At 44.7% G+C, this 15716-nt stretch overlaps 1 protein-coding gene across 1 annotated transcript in view; it reads right to left on the bottom strand.

Moving 5' to 3' along the window:
• Positions 1 to 10439, bottom strand: part of UBR5 (ubiquitin protein ligase E3 component n-recognin 5) — a 143101-nt gene extending 132662 nt beyond the window's left edge. The window contains exon 1 of the mRNA XM_054017496.1: positions 10159 to 10439. Within this exon, the coding sequence (XP_053873471.1) occupies positions 10159 to 10220 (62 nt within the window). The 5' untranslated portion in view covers positions 10221 to 10439. The remainder of the gene's footprint in view (positions 1 to 10158) is intronic.
• Positions 10440 to 15716: the final 5277 nt, after the last annotated feature.

Below are 15716 nucleotides of genomic sequence, written 5' to 3'. Positions count from 1 at the left end.
TCCTTAGGAGTAATTTTACAACATAGTTTTGGTGGGGTTTTTTGGGTAACAATCTTGTCCCAATCCACATCGATCAAATTAATAAGTACAGAGAAAGACAATGCATGCAAAATATACCACTATCTTAATCAAAGGCCCATTTTGTAACTGCAATAAGATGAATTGTGTAGTAGTGCTGATAAATGCACAAACTGTTTGCATTTGAAGCATTTCTATCTCAAGCCTTAACACACCTAAGATGTACAGCCTGTCATGCCTTAAGATTTAATTATCAAAACTTGCCAGGGCAAAGGGGGGCGGGGGGCATTCTCTCATTCATCAATAGGAAAGTTCCCTTGGCAAATGGGGACCAGCAACAACAGAATGAAATGCAGAATTGAGACAGTTCTGCTTTGCTAGAAGACTTATGTTTCTCAACAGGCATGGTAAAGGCAAACTCCATATTTAAGCCCTGCTCTGCAATTAGATTCCCACACAGGCAGTTTTTTGAACTTATGTACATCCAACTGCAGCATCAGAACCTCAGTAAACATTAGTTAACGATGGATGATACAAAAGATGGGGCTGGTCAGCAGGATTCAGGAACTGCATCTTAATAAGCCTCACAAATTCCCCAACAAGTGCTATGTTTGAATCTCAGATGAGTTGGAGGTGCATTTGTAGTATGGACTTGGAGTAAACAGATTTAGCTCTTCAGCAACATTTTTCAAACTGTGTTACAAATCTTTAGCGTCACTTCTTTTGAAGGTAAATGTCATATCCTATGTGGTTTAGGTGTCTACAACTTGTGGTTTTCACATAGAAGCCATTCAAAAAAGCAAAAATTAGAAAAACTTCAAGATTAAAAGAACAATCCTTCAGATCTTGATTTTGTTTTGGAATAGCTAATCACCATCCTGAGCATTATGCTTGTATCTTACATCTCCTTCCCCACTTTCTGATTTTGTCTTTATAGATCAGCATTTTAAACCTGTTACAGACATCATCGTGCCACATACAGGACCTAGTTGTCTTACAACTCAAAATGCGCGAATAGTAATAAAGCCAACTACACATTTATTTATCTATGCTGTTGTATAAGCTTACAAATTACCAGTTTAAAACAATCATTATGAATGGAGGTGCTTCTCACATTCATAATTTTCAGAAATTTTCCATGTTTTGTCTCAGAAAGTAGGTTTTTTGTGCATAAAAGTTAGAACAAAATCTTGTTATCTGTCTTTTGAATCCGTGGGATGGTGCAGGTAAAATATTTCTCCTGCTTAAAAGGCTCTGCAAAAAAAAAAAAAAAAAAACGAGGGGGGGGGGGAGGATTAAAGTTTGAAAGCGGATACTTGGTATGCAGGTGAGCCATTGCTTTAATAAATTATTTCAAAATTGCTTAGTGACCATACAGACTCTTCATTTGAGAGGGATATTGCTCCAGGTTAGACACAATGCAAATACATGCACAATTTGAACCGCACACTTCTCAAACTTGTTAAAAGGCAGTCTTTGCCTAAGTTGTTTGTTGCCTCATAACTTCCATCTTCTTGTCCCCAGACAGCCCCCAATCTACTCATTCCAGCTACCTAAGTTTTATACTACTGCCCACCACTGTAGTATCTGACGCCCAGATCCAGTATCTGATGCCCAGGTATTTAGACTAACTTCCACTAAAGTCCATGGGAGTTCGGTGTCTAAATCCCTTTGAGGTTCTCGGCCTGAGTGCCTTCCATGTAAAAAGTTTCTTGCAATAGAGACTTCATGGAGTCTCTGGCATGGTTTTTAAAAAAATTCTGTGCAATTTAAACCATTCTAAGGGGCAAGGAGGCTGAAGGGCTGATATGTGGTGGGGTGGTAAGAATAGGCTATAATAGGAATGTTTTGAGAACTTAACTACTGAGGATGCTACGAGTGCAACCACTATAAAAAACGAGCACTCTGTCAATTAACCTGAACCTCCATTTCTGAGTGATATATATAATACATATGCCCTACATTTAAGACAATATTATAATTACAAAGTCATAATTGTAAAAATAAGTACAGCTGCAACGTACTGGAAAACTAGTATTTATGTATAATTTACATTTATGTAAAAATTTCTTTCATTTTTGTATCTACTATATCCCTCTAAATAGACTTTCTAGATATTAAGAACATCTGATCACACAAAATCTGTTTTAAGCCTAACTTGTGGATTTATGGCACCAACTTTATCATGTTACAAATTCATTCAGCATGGCAACTAAAGCAACTGTCATCAGGAATTATTTTAACATATGACTACATACTTAGTATGTTGAAACTAACCACATTAGTATATGTTATTAGTTGGTTATAAATTTTAAGTTTTACAATGAATTAAAACATTGCAAAAATATCTTTACTAGTCGCAAAAATCCTACTTTTGTATATGATCAAAAACTGAGTATTTTTCTGACTTACATATCTATCCTCAAGATGTGGCAAATATAATCTCAATCCATTGGGCTAATCTAGCAAGACTAGTAAACACAAAGTCTGATCCCAAAGGCAATCCTAAAACTGAAGGGTGGAGGGGAGGGAGGATGAGGGATTGGAGAATGTGTGTGACCGGCCTGCTACCCTGATAAATTCTTCCTCTGGCTCTGCTCAGCCACTTGCACCTTAGACCACACTTTAGGAAGAGTATGCATAGCCAATTATGCATGTACTGTCCTCAAAGTCAAATCTGGGGTGCAGTGGCTGAGCAGAGCCTATTACTACTGACATTTAAGAAGAGGCCTTCTCCCCCCAAACCTCCATTCCCATTTTCAATCTCAGGTTTGAGATGGCACTCAGAAAAAGAATTCACAGTTTGTATATGATCAGACCAGAAGTTTGTCCTTGAAGGAGGTACAATACAATGCAACTTCACTTTTAAAAAAATCGTTAACAACTTAAGTGCTAACATGACTGCAGAAAAGTTGCATCAACCATACTTGACAACCGAACTAGAGAACCAAGTTGTTCATGGACAAGTGTCAACTCAAAGTTTTTTGTTTGTTTGTTTTTGTAGTCTGAGGCTAAATCTACACTAGAAACTTCAAAGCACTGCCGCTGGAGCTCTCCTGCGGCAGCGCTTTGAAGTGCGAGTGTGGTCACAGGTGACGGTAAACCACCTCCACGAGGGGAATAGCTCTGAGTGCTGGGAGCTGTGCTCTTGCTGCGCTCAGGGGGGTGATTTTTCACACACACACCCTTGAACCAGCAAGTTAGAATGCTATAAAATGTAAGTGTAGACAATCCCTGAGCTTCTGTACAAGTCCTTTACATAGTAAATTTTGTGACTACAGAAGAAAGTGGAGACAGAGCTTTCTGAATATTTTAACTACAGTAGATTCTGTCAAGAGTACAGCCAATAATAGCTAAAACCAAGAAGTTGGTGAACTTGCTACATGACTTACCCTTAAAATAAAAAGATCATAAGCCCTAATGCATCAGTGCATAAGTCAACAATGGATTTCAACCTATGGTACATGGACCTCTATGGGTCTGCAGACTATGTTTAAGATTTCCAAAGAGGTCCAGCACCTCATTCAACATTTTTTAGGGGTCCACAAATGAAAAAAAGGTTGAAAACCACTGCACTAACAGCTTGGAGTTTGGACAAAACTTCTCCTATTGGCAGGCTATTCCACAATTGTACATTATAGAGATTCTTGTAACTTTCTTCTGGAGTATCTGGTACTGTCTGACCACTGTCAGACAAGATACTGTGCTACACAGCCAAAGATCTCAATTGGTACAGAACGTGCTCTAGAACACAAAGGTTCCCATACTCCTGCCTGCAGACCACTAGCAGCCTGAAGTGCTGGTGGTCATATGGCTTCTTGTCTCCATTTCCTAAATTGCATCAGGGACAACTACAAATATACTGAATATGTTCTAAGTCAGCAATTGCTATAGTTGAAACAGATGTTGTGCAATCATGAATGGATGAGATGATCAACATGAGTATCCTTATTAAAACACAATTTACCCTATGAACGAGCTTGAGAATTCCTTCTACAAACCATTAAAGAGTTTCAAGAATTTTATCTCATCTTCAAAACAGTTTTATTATGCAGTTGTTTGTAATTAAGTACTGTTAAACCTTTTGGGATAAAAATGGTGGATTTTGGCAACAAAGACTGGTAAAGGAAAAAATTCTACAAGTATGCAAAGATCACTTTCTGGAAACGAAGCTATTATTATTAGTATTAAATTAATCCTTATATAATCAATTACATACAAACTTGGATCTGTTACGGACAGGATAATACATGTTTTATTGTTTACTGCTTAGAAACATAAGCAACAATCAATGGGCAATACCTAAAAATGGGTATGAAGCATTGTAAATAAAAGTTTATCATCCCACATCATCACACTGTATTGGTTAGCTTTCACAACATACAGCTGTCAGTAAGAAATCAACATCCTTGATCTTCTAACAGTAGCATTATGATGAGTTTTAAACATAAATTTCTAATTTATTTTTTCAAAGGAAGGGATTGTTCCAAGACAAAGCTTTCCAGATACTGATACTTTCCTCAAGACAATAAATAGATACAGTAAAACCTCAGAGTTACAGACACCTTGGGAACGAAGGTTGTCCGTAACTCTGAACAAGACATTACAGATTTTAGCAGAGGAGTTGGGGCTAGGCACCGCCAGGGCTCCCGGGTTTTAGATCTGGGTGGGAGGGGAAGGAGGAAAAGAGCGCTGGAGCACCAGGGCTTTAGAGCTGTGGCAGGAGCGCTGGAGCTTGGGGCTCCATTTTGGTTTCAGCCCTGCAGAGGGCGCCGGGATCGCAGCTTCAGCCTCTGCTCCCAATTTCGGGGAAGGGAGGGGGCACCAGGGATTGAGGCTTCAGTCCCACCACTCTCCTCCCAGTTTCGGCGCCAGAGGAGTGTTAGCTATGGGGGAAGGGAGGGAAGTACTGGGGCTGAAACCGGCATTCCCCTCATAGCTAAAGCTCCGATCCCCAGTGCCCTCCACACACACACCCCATACCCCCGGCTGAAACCAGGAGTGGAGCTGCAGGGCTGAAGTTCCGATCCCCAACACGCACCACACACACACTCACTCAATCCATCCCTGGCATTGGTGTCGCCCCCATCCCCGCCCAACCCCTCACTGAAACCAGGAGCAGATTCACGGGGCTGAAGCCCTGAGCCCTGGCACCCCCAGTGGGGTGAAGCCAGGAATGGAGCCAGGGGCTGAAGCCCCAAGCCCCAGCTCTCCCCCGCCCGGTCTAAAGCCCTGAGCCCCACTGCTCCCAAGGGTCAGAAGCCCCAAGCCGCCCCCCCCCCCCCCCCGCTCCGCCTGTAGCCCTGACCCCAAACACACACCCTGCGGCTGCAGCCCCAACCCTCCTGTGGCTGAAGCCCCAACGCGGTACAGTATGTGTTTTTTTCGGTCTGCGCTGTTGCCTCATGGAGCACTTCCGGTTTCACAGGGTGTCCAGTAAACCAGTAAATCCATAACTCTGGTGTTCATATCTTTTAAATACAGTAGACCTTCAATGTTATATCATAACTTATTACAGGAGGCAGACATGTCATTCCCATTAAAACCTCTGGATTAAATGCATATGGGATTAAAATTTAAGAGACTAAATAAATCCTTAAAACAAAATCCCAACACACTTACTTGCAACTAAAGCTTTGTCTACACAAGAAAGTTACAATGGGGAAAAGGCCAATTAGAGGTCATGGATCCACCAGTTCCCTGCCTCTGCCCAGATACCTTCTCTGCATCAGTGAAGGAGTGCCTCTGGCGCTATACTCCATGAGGTACACACTGCATCAATTAAAACCTTACAAAGCAAAGGGCATAGTTTACCCCAAGTATATTAATATCTTTACTGCCAACTGTCACAGTAGCTAGGCACTTCTTTTTTAAAAATTAAAGCCATAAACTATTGTGTCACCTGTACTCTGCAGAAAAGAAAATTTCTAGATCATCAAGTTGCAGACTGCACCTCGAATTTTAATTTTTCCTATTTGGTCTGCAGAGGAGAAATTGTTTGGGAAAATCTCCAAGTCACCTATTTTTCTAACAAATATACTACTGCTCTGGAGAAGCTTCATTAGTTCAATTCATCCTAAACAAAGGTGAGCAAACCAGTTAACCATTTCAAAAAATGAATCCTAATACAAGCCCCACATATTGCCTTCCTTTTAATCATCATCTTGTACTTTTTCTTCTCCAGAATAAACAGCTTCTAGTCAACTACTGAATACCTTGAACAAGTTATTTTAACAATACTTCAACTTCTATGAGACAGTACTAAGGGACACCATCAAGGTGGACTCTAGTTATTTTCAAAAAGAAAATTAAAAATCAATTTCAGGTACTACAACTGTTCAAGTCCCCTTTCCAATTTTTATGGGTTCTACAATCATTTCTTTAAAAGGTGTTTTCCTTTCCCCTGTTATTGGGTGAAATGCCTATTCAGAAAAAGGGGAGACTAATTATGTTGGGGAAAATTAGTGCAAACTATTCGCTAACTGCAGTCAGAGTCAAAGTAAAAAGATTTTTCCTCAAATTTCAGGTGTTATTTGTAACAATAGGAGGTAAAACATTTTCAGAGAACTGTGCTTTTTTAATTGACTTTGCCTCTGATATATTATACTTGCTGCTCTAAATTTACACTGGTTAAATGCCTTATTTTAAGATCTGAGGCCATCCAAAAATCTTGATTCACAGGAGAGTTACATGTGTAAATTCCTCATGCTTCAACAGGTAAATATTTCCCAAATATAAAGTTTAAATAGCGGATACTCATCCATTTATGATTTCAGGAGAACATAATATAGGGGTTTTTTTGCACAGAGTATACAGTGGGCTGTCAAAATGGAATTCTGCTCATAAAAATCAGATCGAGAAGCAATTAGAAGCTGCAGTGGGGATGCAGAAAAGTGACTTTGCCTGCTGACAGTATTCATGGTAGAAAGAATAGCAAGTCAAGAAAAAGAAAAGCAAACTCTATAAAATGAAAAAAAAGATATGGAAAAGCATCTTACAGCTCAACCGGAATTTCTAAATGCATATTTATGTGAAATCAAGTATAATGCTATCTAGGCCCTGTTATATCGTCACATTACAGCGGTAAGTAGTACTGCTATAAACAAAAATGAATTGGCATTTCCTGAATAACACCCGCCACACAAATCCTATTTACAAACCCCTTTGAATTCAGAGTTACAAATTTGATCCACATTTACCACATTTCTAGTAAAATTATGTTTGTGAAGAGGATACTTATGATTTTCTGCTCAGATCAAGACGACACTGGATTCAACAGAAGTCACTACTTAATAGCACTTTTACAGCTTTTTTTCTATATATTAACCACCACATTTTTGTGAAGCTTTCTATATCAAATAAAAATCTTAAGGGCTGGTGCTGGGGTAAAATAAATTTAGGAAGTGCTAGAAGAACTGAAGGGTCATATTCAGTACAGATAACTGGGGGTCACACACTTTGTAATACTTGTAGACAAAGGTTATTGCATTTGCACATACCAGGGGCTTCTTGAATTCCTTCATTCCAGGCCACAAGGTCCCCGTGTGCCATTCTGCCATCCATCTCTTTCAGCAGCTCCACACAAATTCCCCCAACCCCTCCCTCATGTTGGGACTCTGTGTACCCTCCTATTCTACCACTACAACCAGGGTCCTTCAACCTCCTCCCTGCCAGGGGTCTGTGTGCCTCCCACTCTCCATCTTCCCATACCAAGCTCCCCAATCTTCTCCCAAGGCCAGCAGTCAGTTCTCTGTGCCCTCCCATTACTCCTTCCCCCTATGTCAGAGGTTGTGTGTTCTCCCCACACCAGAGGATCCTGTGCACCCTCCCCATTCATCCTCCCACATTCCAGGATCCCCCATTCTACCACCCATAGAAGGGGCTCTGTGCATATCTGCTTTCCCCATTCCTCCTCTCCCACCATAGCAAGGTACCCCACACTTCATGCCAGAAGGGGTTGTGACCCCCCCTCATTCCAGTGTCCCCCATTCACCCCACCCCCAAGGGCTGTGCTCACACTCCTATTCCCCCCACTGTTATTTTTCCTTGTCTGGGAAGAAAGTCATTCAAGGTATTAAGATGTTAAACTCTGCTGGGAGGACACACAGAGATGAGACAGGGATATTGTTACGCCGGATGGCATTAATGGGTGCCATCAACCTGTTGTTTGATCTAGAAATAATTGCAGAAGTGCTTTTCTAATTGGATAGCTGAGACGCCATATGTCTGCCATTTTTCCCCTTTCATTTTCCCCCCAAATCACTAGAATTCTGGCATTTGACCCTTGGCACTTCTGTTATTTTGGAATTGATCAGATGTGGTGTTCTAAACTTACTGCATTACTGAGAAACAGAGAAATGCAGGTTGAATGTGAGGCCTTCAGCCAATAAACAAGACAGGTGATGTGTTAAAGAAAAACTTGGAGCGTTCCTTCAATACACTTGAAGCAATGTCGGTAATTACATGCTGAATAGCGGTCTCATCATATTTTTTAAAAGCAAGCTGGCTCTTTCAAGATCAAAAATCTTCATAAACCAGAAGTTAGGTGAAGAAATGGAAATATCCCAGCAGAGTATCAGTGCTCACCATTTTCCTCCTCCTGCAGGAAGCAACTGCATGCCATACATGAAAGCCTTACAGTGAAGGAGGTCAACCTCCCAGCAGTAGTTAGGCCACCTCTTTTGGGAAGCACATGATAGTGTCCTGTAAGATGTGTCACCAGGTCACCCCAAAAAAGTTACACCCAACTGACAAGCTTCAGGTCATGGCCCTGTTTTATCACTACAAATCTCTCCTCTCTGTTTAAGGTCAAAGATAAAGCAGTTTGGGTGAAATATGACCCTTACAATGGCTTACTTTGCTCATTGTAAACATTAAGACCCTGAATCTCAGATGTGGTTTAATGGAGGCATTTCAGCCCTCTCTCGCTTTTCCTACTCCGAATTACTCAGTGAGACATCATCATGGAAGCAGCCTAGATCTATGCTCAAACCTGGGAGGCAGCAAAGGACGGAAGTCCATATCCAAAGGCCCAAACAGCCTGATTAAAAAGAAGATTACTTGGATTTCCACCCTATAACGAAATCTAGGACTTCTCTACTATTAATCACAAACAATCTGACAGGGAATTAACATAAACTGAGAATTTATCAATTCAGATCCTATTATGATTTTATATTTGTGAAATTTACTAGCTGCAGAAAACTATTAATACTGATTACAGAGAAAGACAACAGAGAATTCTAAGATGTCTCACACCTCTTGAGATTTAAATAAAAGATTTTCTTCCTTCCTCAGGCCTGTTTTAGTTTCTTCATAACTTGCATTTTTCTCACCATAATCTAAAATATAATTGTAAAGTTTCCAAACACCACACTCAAAGATGCAATGTGTTTCCATGTCTCTCTCCTGTCTCTCTTCCCTGCCTAAGCCACTCACAACCAGCATTTTATAGCACAGCCCTTTTCAAACTAAAAGCCTAAAACCTAGTACAGACATTTATATTTATCCCACTTTATACTTCCCTCACCGTCCTTGAGTATGTTCCATCATTTTCACCCCCTACCTCCCAACTGCATCATCTGTCAATTCATCGTTGATTTATATGGACAAATTTTTGCTCCTCCTCAGCCCAGGAGTAATTATAACCCACTTCTCACATGGGGAGCCTGGTACAACCCCGGTGTCCCCTGACCAGTGAAAGCTGGGCGGAGGGAGGCGGGGAAGGGAGCGAGACACTCACTCGCAGAGGTCACAATCCCCCACTACCCAGAGTTTGCGGTGCCCGGGGACTATAAGGAAATGACCACGCTTTATACCGTGCAACTAGACGCGTCCCCGCACAGAGAGGGGGCGGGGACACCACCCACTGGCTATGGGGCGGGAGGGGGGGGGGAAGAGAGTGGACCCATCCCTCTGATACATTGGACACCGGGCAGAGAAGCGGGTTAACTCTTCACCGGCCCCGCAGATACCCACACGGCGAGGCTTCCTCCCCTTCCCGGAGCCCCGTCACACGCCGCGCTCCGGCCGCCAGACACATGGGCCCGGCCCGGCCCCTCCCCTCACACACGGGGGCCGGGCCGCGCCCCTCCCCTCTCCGTCCCGCGTCGCCCCTCAGCCACATGGGCCTCCCCTCACCGGTCATTGAGCTGGTCCTCGGTGCCCGGCAGCGGGTGCACCACGAAGTGGATCGATGTCATGTTGCGCTCCCCCCCAGAGGCAGGCAGAGGCCGGGCACACAATGGAGGTGGGGGGGAGCTCGGTGTCTCCCGGGGCGGCGGGGGCGCTCGCACCCGCAGGCAGAGTCCTTCCCTCACCACAGCGACGCGACGCGGAACGGGGTGCGGGGGCCCGCGACGGCAGCGCCAGGAAGAGACTTGCTCCGCGCCGCACTCACACACGCACCGCCATCTTAACTTCCAGCGGCCCCTTCTCCATCCTCCCTCCCCCTCCTTGCGCCGCGCCGGGTTGGGCGGGGCGTCGATTGACCGACCGCGATGTAAGGCGCGCGCTTACTGGCGCGTGGGTGGCCCATCGGCTGTGTGTCTGTAAGGACGTAGCGGATTGGGCCAGTGAGTCTGTAAAGCGTGATTACGTCGGACGTGAAGTTCGTAGAGACCACGTGCTCCTGGGAGACGCTGCGGGGGGTGGGTGTGGGGTTGCGGTGCGGGGGAGGGGAAGAGGGTGCGGCTGCGCGCCGCAGCAGCAGCCTGGCGGGGGGAGCGCGTGCGGCTCACTATGGCGGAGGGGAGGCCCAGTGTCCTGCGCGCGGCTCATGGCGGCAGCTTGAGGCCTTCCTCCGGCCTAGGCTGGCGTGTCTGGGCGCTGGGCCCGCCGCGGTCCTGCCTGGAGGGCGGTGCCGGCACAGACAGGTCGGGGTTCGGGGCCTCCGCTCTGCATCTGCCTCGGGCGGCGTCTGCCGGGGAACGCTGGGAGCCCAGGCCGGCCACGGCTGGAAGGCGCTGCCGCACGGGAGTCTGCTGCCCGTGAGGGGCTGGCTGTCCGCAGCAGGGGCCGGGCTCGCGGTCCCTTCTGCCCGCCGGCGTCTAACCTCCACAGGCGCTAACGGCACTGTCTGTCAGTGGTGTCTGGGCGCTTAAATACTTGTGAGTGGACCAGGATAGCGATTACAATCGCCTTTGCCAACTAACCACTAGCTAATACAGCCGACAACTGATTCCAGAAGAGGCCTACGCTCTGTCTTGGGGTGTCTTGAAGACTTTTCCAACCAACAGGGTAGCAGGGAAGAATACCCTTTCTTTCCTTGCCCCAAGCAGCTGTAGTGTGTGGCCAGTTTAGCTCTGTTTCAGTCATGTGAGCTGGACTGGGAGGGTGAGACCGAAACATAACTAAAGCGGTGTTAAAAGCCATCCACAGCTGCTTTGGAAAGGGGAACGATATTCAATCGTGAGTGTGGTTTGAGCCTGAGATGTTGCCTTCCCAAGTCAGCATCTAGCCTAAGTTTACTGTTGCTGTACCCATTTGTAAGGATCAATAACTGCAACTACACTTGCAAAGACAGCAAGAGGGCTACTTTCACCAGCACTAAATTCAGTTGAATCGGATTTCCCTCCCGACTATTACAGACTACATGTATTTTCAACTTGTGTAGACAAGTGCACTGACTTGTCACAATTTAAAAAGCATTTGTTTAAAACATTTAGATCACTAACACCCTGGATTACCAAAATGGAAAATTGTAATTTAGTTGGTCAGCAGTTACAGTGCTTGCTATTTTGTTAGTTTGATCCAAAAAAGTTTCACTTTGGTTTATTTTTGTAATTGATTATGCTTCCACGCACCAGGACAATGTTGCAATGTGTAGTTGCAAAATCACAGGACTTTTTAAAAATATATGCATTTCTACAATGGAATAAATGTGTGGTCTCCTAGGGTACGTCTTCACTTACCGGAGGGTCCCGTGGCAGGCAATCGATGTTCTGGGATCGATTTATCGCGTCTGGTTAAGACGCGATAAATCGATCCCGGAAGTGCTCGCCGTCGACGCCGGTACTCCAGCTCGCCAAGGAGTACGCGGCATCGACGGGGGAGCCTTCCTGCCGCGTCTGGACCCGCGGTAAGTTCGGACTAAGGTACTTCGAATTCAGCTACGTTATTAACGTAGCTGAATTTGCGTACCTTAGTCCGAAGTGGGGGCTTAGTGGGGACCAGGCCCTAGTCGAGTGTGCAATTGCCAACAGCAGCCAGAGCTACGGCTTTCAGAGAGTGGTTTATGAAGCTTGCAGTTAGCATATGTGCAGGGGAAATTCCACATAGTTCTCAGCCTGATCTGTTAAGTATTGACTTAAGCCTTAAAGCACAAGATTTAATATCCCCTTCCAAAAATTATCTTTAATGATAACTGGATATTCTTGATCTCCATGAATATCCAATCCTTTGTATATATTAAAACAACCTTCCTCTAGCATTTAACAAAAGGGTGTTATAAAAATGTCTTTACAAAAATGAAGTTTTGTCCAACTCTTGAACAACTCATCTACATAATGATTATAACAGTCTTGGAGAGCCCAGTTGTAACACTGGTCAAAATATATATAAAATTATTGTAAGATAGTGATTCACTATTTTCAAGAGAATAAGTAATGATAGATAAGGTCAATTTCTTAATCGGCTATGCATTTCCACAACATTTCAGATACATAACCAACTGCACTAAGTTATAACAAGTGATTCTAGATCAGATGTCTGAAGAAAACGTTTAAAGATTCCCTGAAATTGAACATTTCAGAAGTATTGATAAGATTATCTTAGTGAAGTCTGTGGTTCGATTTTCTTCAGTACTGTCACAAATTAAAGAGCAGTCTTGATTACATCTTAAAGTTCTCTTCTTTTGCCTTTCTCCATCCTTTTCACTCCTGCACTGAGAGAGAAATTTCCTTTTTTGTCTCTTCCCTCCCACCCCCCTTTTGAAGTTCTCGCACTTCAAGGAGTAGGGGGAAATGTTGCAAATGGATGACTATAAAAAGAAAGCACAGTGCACCTGATCATTTTCTAGAGAGATCTGGCCTTCTACGGGTTAACTTGTTTCTTCAGCAGGAACACTAACTCCCCTCCTCTGCTGATATCTGGGAGGGTGTGGGGTGTCAGACCAACAGGGAACAGAGAGAGAGAGAAGACATCTCTGCTTTGGGCATAAGCTGTCTTCTAGTAATGCTACTATGTTGTTAAAGGGAGCTTTCCCTTAGTGGAATGCGGGTGCTGCAGTGAACCTGAGCCCTCCAACTCCTCCCAGTGACAGGTTGGTCTGATCTAGCTCCCATACTTCTCCATCCCATCAGTTGTTTGTGGCATTAGCCTGCCACTGCTTACCAATCTCCCTGAACTTGGTGTGAGGGGGAAAATTCAGTAGTGTGCTAACAGTGCTATATTATATACACCTCTACCCTGATATAACATGAATTCGGATATAACGCGGTAAAGCAACGCTCCAGGGAGGCCGGGCTGTGCACTCCGGTGTATCAAAGCAAGTTCAATATAACGCGGTTTCATCTATAATTCAGTAAGATTTTTTGGCTCCTGAGGACAGCGTTATATCAGGGTAGAGGTGTATTTGCTTTCTCTGCATTTCTGTTTTTTATAATGTGTAATGTATGGTATTGAGGATGTTATCAATGCTAAACAAATACCTGTTTTAAGGAATGAAGGCACAGCACAGTAGACCTAGTTTCTATTCCTGGGACTCCCATAGATTTCCTGTGTGACCTAAGTTCTGGTAATAAAGTTAGTATCCACTTGATTTCCTCACTGTATGTTTGACCTCATCAGTCTGTCAGATCAAAAATTCGGGAGATCAGCTTGCTTGGATAGCTTGCTTTTCAACAGCCTATGTGAAGAATTTTCAGTTGATCAGCCAGCAGCACTACTCCTGAGGGAATTATGTGTCACAAAATTAAAAATTCTGCACACATTTTAAAATTCTGCAAATTTTATTTGTCAAAATAACACAATATAATCACATCATTTCAATTATTTTGGTAATTTATTTCAAAATACCTGTCAGCAAGTATGTCTGTAACGATACCGATTCGGGAAATGCTTTTTCTCAAGTAGATTCCTTACTAAGCATATTAGCACATTTATATGGCTCCACATGAGCGAGCAGGACAGAATCTCACACACATGGGTGTGGATGACTCAATGGGGGGATCCAGGTGCGGAGAGGGGATCTGAATGCACAGGGGCTTGGTGTGGGGTTCAGGGTGTAGGGGGAATAGGACTTGCAGGGAGGTCTAGGTGAAGGTGGTTGGAGATCTGCAGGGAGGTTTTGGGGGAGAGTCCGGGTGCTGGGGGAGTGGAGCTTGGTGGGCTCCAGGTGTAGCTGGTTGGGGCTCAGTGGGGTGGGAGTCCAGGTGTGGATTGCTTGGTGTGGTGATCCAAGTGTATGAGTTCAGCAGTGTGGGGGTCTGAATGTGTGTAGGGGGGCACAGAGGGGGATGGTCTGGGTGCATGGGTGGGGGTCTGGATGCAGGAGGGTGGACCTCGGTAGGGGTGGGGGCAGGGTCTGGGAGAGGTTGGGATGCACCAAGGTTGGGCAGATCCCTGTACTGTGACCCCTTCCACCCACAACTGGGAAGCAATGGAGGCAGGAAGCGGGGGGCAGTGCAGAGCTTCCTGCAGCAGCGGGAGGTTCCTGGGGGTGGTCTGACTCGGCCCCAGCAGCAGCCCATGCAGGGGAAGAGGAAATCCTGTTCACCCACAGCCCAGCCGGAATTAGCAGCTGGAGGCCAGCGCATGATAGGAGCCACCAGCCCGGATGTCCCTGGCCCTGCCCCTCCCTGGCTCTGAGCACATGGCAATAGTGAGCAGGAGGGATAGAAAGAGCCAGGCTCTGCCCCCTGAGGTGCTGATTTACATCTTCCCCAGCTGCTTCTGACATCAGAACCTGATGCATCTTACCTCCTCCCCCCAGACCACTGTCCAGGAGTTTTTTCTGCAGGAAAAGAGTAAATTCTGTGGGGGACATTAAGGGAAAGTGTGGGACCCTTACTGAATTGGGGAGGCAACCTAGTGACAGATAATATGGAAAAAGCTATAATACTCAATGCTTTTTTTGCCTTGGTCTTCACAGACAAGGTCAGCTCCCAGACTGCTGCATTGGGGAGCTGCCCTCAGTGGTGAAAGAAAAGGTTGAGGACTATTTAAAAAAGCTGGACATGCACAAGTCCAGGGGTCCGGTTCTAGTGCAGGGTGCTGAGGGAGTTGGTTGATGTGATTGCAGAGTCATTTGCTATTATCTCTGAAAACTTATGGTGAGCGGGGGAGGTCCTGCACCATTGGAAAAAGGCAAATACAGTGCCCATCTTTAACAAAGGGAAGAAGGAGAATCTGGAGAACTACAGACCAGTCAGCCTCACCTCAGTCCCCGGAAAAATCATGGAGCAGGTCCTCAAGAAATCCATGTTGAAGCCCTTTGAGGAGAGGAAGATGATCAGGAAGAGTCAACATGGATTCACCAAGGGCAAGTCATGCCTGACCAACCTGATTGTCTTCTATGATGAGATAACTGGCTCTGTGGATATGGCGAAAGCACTGGACATGATATACCTTGACTTTAGCAAAGCTTTTGATATGGTCTCCCATAGTATTCTTGCCAGCAAGTTTAAAAAAAAGTATGGATTGGATGAATGGACTATAAGGTGAATAGAAAGCTGGCTAGATGGTCAGGCTCAATGTAT

Source organism: Malaclemys terrapin, chromosome 2 (genome assembly GCF_027887155.1).
Source record: "Malaclemys terrapin pileata isolate rMalTer1 chromosome 2, rMalTer1.hap1, whole genome shotgun sequence".
Taxonomy (NCBI): Eukaryota; Metazoa; Chordata; order Testudines; family Emydidae; genus Malaclemys; species Malaclemys terrapin.
Note: the sequence above shows the minus strand (reverse complement) of the source record. Positions and strands in the feature narration are given on the sequence as shown.